We start from the raw sequence: 2821 nt of genomic DNA on the forward strand, positions 1-2821 counted from the left end.
ACTCTTTTAATTTGGGGGGGGGGGTTTTGGTCTCCTTCCCCGGTGCGGCCCGCCCTCAGGGACACCACAGTACATCTGAACAGCATCAACACTGGCATCCCATCACTGCAACTCCTCTTCCACCGATCTGGATGTCAGCCATGTCAGGAGCTTTGAGAGAAGATAGATCAGTGCTGGGAGGATCTGTTCCTCCTGCAGTGTCTCCATTGCCTCCTCATCCAACGCCTCGCTGGAGAGCTGCTGTTCAATGTTGATCACAGCCTGCTCATCGTCGAACTCCTTCCGGACCTGTTTCCAGTACTTGTAGAGAAGACAGGTCCCTGTTTTCTTGACATCAGCCTTTCACCTCTCAAACTTCTCGATTGCCTTGAGGCTGCTGGTCTGCACGGCACATTGTTTGGCCCGATCTCTCTTTCAGATGGCTTCCTGCAGCTTTGAATCCCACTCCACAGTCGCCTTCTGCGCATCTGTCAGATGCTGTGGACACCATTTGTCCAGCCAGCGGCCGATCCGTGTGATCGCTTGTATCAGAGGAGAGTTGAGGTCCAGACTGCTGATCAGTGCCTGCATATTGATGCCCACCGTGCGTGGAATATAGTGTTCCAGAAACATGCAGATGCTAGCATGCTTCAGGACTAGATTCTGCTCGGCATTGCTGACCAATCCTGCATGGTTCCGTGTCAGCACCTCTGCTTTGCAGGCAGTCTATGGACAGAAAGAGATGAGGGGGTCTTCTTACCACTCTTGTTGAGGATCAGACCCCCGCCATACCGGCAGTGATGGTTGAACCAGGGGTGTAGAAAACCGGCAATCTCGGCCATTGTATGGATGGAGGATGAAGGGTCCATCTTTTCTTCAGGGAAGATGCGGACCTTGCTGTCCACCTTCTCCACTTTGCAGAAGACATAGTGGTTGGCCATCTCTGACTTCAGTGGAATCAGTGTCTGTTGTCAGCCGCCCTTGATTTTCAGTCCCCTGAGCTTCCCCATCAAGATGAGATTGGTGGCCTTGAAGGCACCGAAGAAGAACAGAATGCCAAATAGAAAGTTATGGGGACTGAGGATCAGAGATGGGTTGTAGATGATCTCAGGCAGGATGAAGGTGTTTCTGGCCAGCTGTCAGTTCAGTGTGCATATCTGGTGATGATAGTGGAGAGTACATATGTCTGTGTTAGGCCGAGGTGCTTCTTTGTCAACTCATAGCTGAATTCCACTGTCGGGAGGTGGGGCCCGCTGCTAGGGTCTCGCTGGAGTGACACCCTCAGGTCCTTATATCACAGGGTGAGGATGGTGCTTTTCCAGTTCAGTGTGAAGAGGCTCAGCAGGTTGTAGAGGCAGATCTGCATTCACTGCAGCCTGAGTCAGAATCTCTTCTCCTGTGTCCACAGAATGGTCTTCTGGAGCGAAGCCATGTCCTCCACACACACCGGGGTCTTCTCCTTCTCCTGCGTGTCCAGTCTGTGCTTCTTGGCCAGCCATCGAAGGCTCTTCCATGACGATCAGCCTCGCCAATCAGCACCTGATGGGGAGCAGGACTTACCTTCTGCGTCAGCTGCATCAGCAATGCGTCGATCTTGGTGCCGGTCGCACCCTCGTAGTAGCGCAGGAAGTTCTTCCAGTCACCCTTCAGGGAGCTCAACTTGTTCATCCCCTTCAGTCAATGGCCTTCCTTCCCCAACTTCAGTCCGAAGCACCAGTTGAAGAACTGGTACAGATCGCGTCACTCTGCAGCGCGGACAGTGTTGACTGGATCCCACCACTTGGGGTCCACATATGGCTCCGCCTCTTTCTTCCTGCAGTATCTGGAGATGGTTTCTCTGTCAGTCTTAGATCGGGGAACAGGAGGCAGAGGGAGGGGGAGCCAACCGCTGCCAGTGATCTTCCATACAAACGATGAGGGCCCTGCCGTCAGGGGAGTAGTCATCCTCCTCGTCCCCTGACAATATCTCATCATCTGTATCATCCTCAGGGTCCGTATCATCATCCAAGTCGTCGGTAGCAGCGGCAGCTGCGTCCTTCTTGGGGACTACTATGTTGGGCTTATAGCATAGCTGTCGATGCTTGCGTTTGCCCTTGCGTTTGTCACGAGGCGCATCGGAATCAGGCTCAGTCAGCTCCATCTCATATCCTCAATCGGACTCGTTGTTCGTGCCCAAGCGGGACGACTCGTCAGTTGTGTCGCTGTCGCTGCTAGATGTCACCCGGCTTCGATGACGCTTTGGCATGTTCACGGCGCTGTGGAGGCCCGAACCGAGGACGGTCGAGAAAACGGTGAGAGAGGGAGGAAGCAGAGATGAGGGCAGGAGTGAGGAGTAGAGACTAGCAGACGCATTTTGCTGTGTAGAAGAATAGGCTTGATTGGTGTGCAGGTGGATATATACTCTCACTGTAGAGACGGCGATGAAGGGGATGAAATGAAGGAGGGATGCCTCGAGGGCATTGGGGGCGGTTGACCCTCATTATATCGAGCCATGATGGATTAGCGGGTGAGCAGGGTGAGCAGGGTGAGTGGGGTGACTGAAATGGAGGCCGAAAGTGGCCCTGAATTAAAATACAAAACCGTGGCCATGGAAGAGACCAGAAGGGGTGTGGGTGATCGTGAGACAGCAAGCGCGAGCGAGTCGCTCGTCCCTCGACCCACCACGCGATCACGTGTGCACGGTGGTTGGTGCGTGGCGGTTGGGCGGTGTGCCGTGGACGGAGTGCGTTGCGCTGGAGCGGCCGATAAAAAAGTGAAAACAAGCCGAAAACAGCCACCCCGGAGCAAAACAAAATAACAGTCAGTAATATTTCTCTTTTCATTTATATAAATTATATACAAG

General features: G+C 53.5%; 3 protein-coding genes across 3 annotated transcripts in view; 1 reads left to right on the top strand and 2 right to left on the bottom strand.

The window, feature by feature from the left end:
* Positions 1-102: 102 nt before the first annotated feature.
* On the bottom strand, positions 103-920 carry HCAG_02790 (predicted protein; the record flags this gene model as incomplete). Its single annotated transcript, XM_001542569.1, has 4 exons — positions 103-320; positions 347-381; positions 446-665; positions 740-920. 4 exons carry the CDS (start codon positions 918-920, stop codon positions 103-105), a joined length of 654 nt encoding a protein of 217 aa, XP_001542619.1.
* Positions 921-1273: 353 nt separating this feature from the next.
* On the bottom strand, positions 1274-2224 carry HCAG_02791 (predicted protein; the record flags this gene model as incomplete). The annotated part of the gene is made up of 6 exons (XM_001542570.1): positions 1274-1339; positions 1427-1486; positions 1540-1633; positions 1724-1792; positions 1866-2127; positions 2215-2224. 6 exons carry the CDS (start codon positions 2222-2224, stop codon positions 1274-1276), a joined length of 561 nt encoding a protein of 186 aa, XP_001542620.1.
* Positions 2225-2521: 297 nt separating this feature from the next.
* Positions 2522-2821, top strand: part of HCAG_02792 (predicted protein) — a gene marked incomplete at both ends in the record, with an annotated part of 1857 nt that continues 1557 nt past the window's right edge. Inside the window, one exon of the mRNA XM_001542571.1 lies at positions 2522-2667. Within this exon, the coding sequence (XP_001542621.1) occupies positions 2522-2667 (146 nt within the window). The remainder of the gene's footprint in view (positions 2668-2821) is intronic.

The sequence above is a fragment of the Histoplasma capsulatum genome, genomic scaffold (assembly GCF_000149585.1).
Source record: "Histoplasma capsulatum NAm1 scaffold_2 genomic scaffold, whole genome shotgun sequence".
Classification (NCBI taxonomy): domain Eukaryota; kingdom Fungi; phylum Ascomycota; class Eurotiomycetes; order Onygenales; family Ajellomycetaceae; genus Histoplasma; species Histoplasma mississippiense.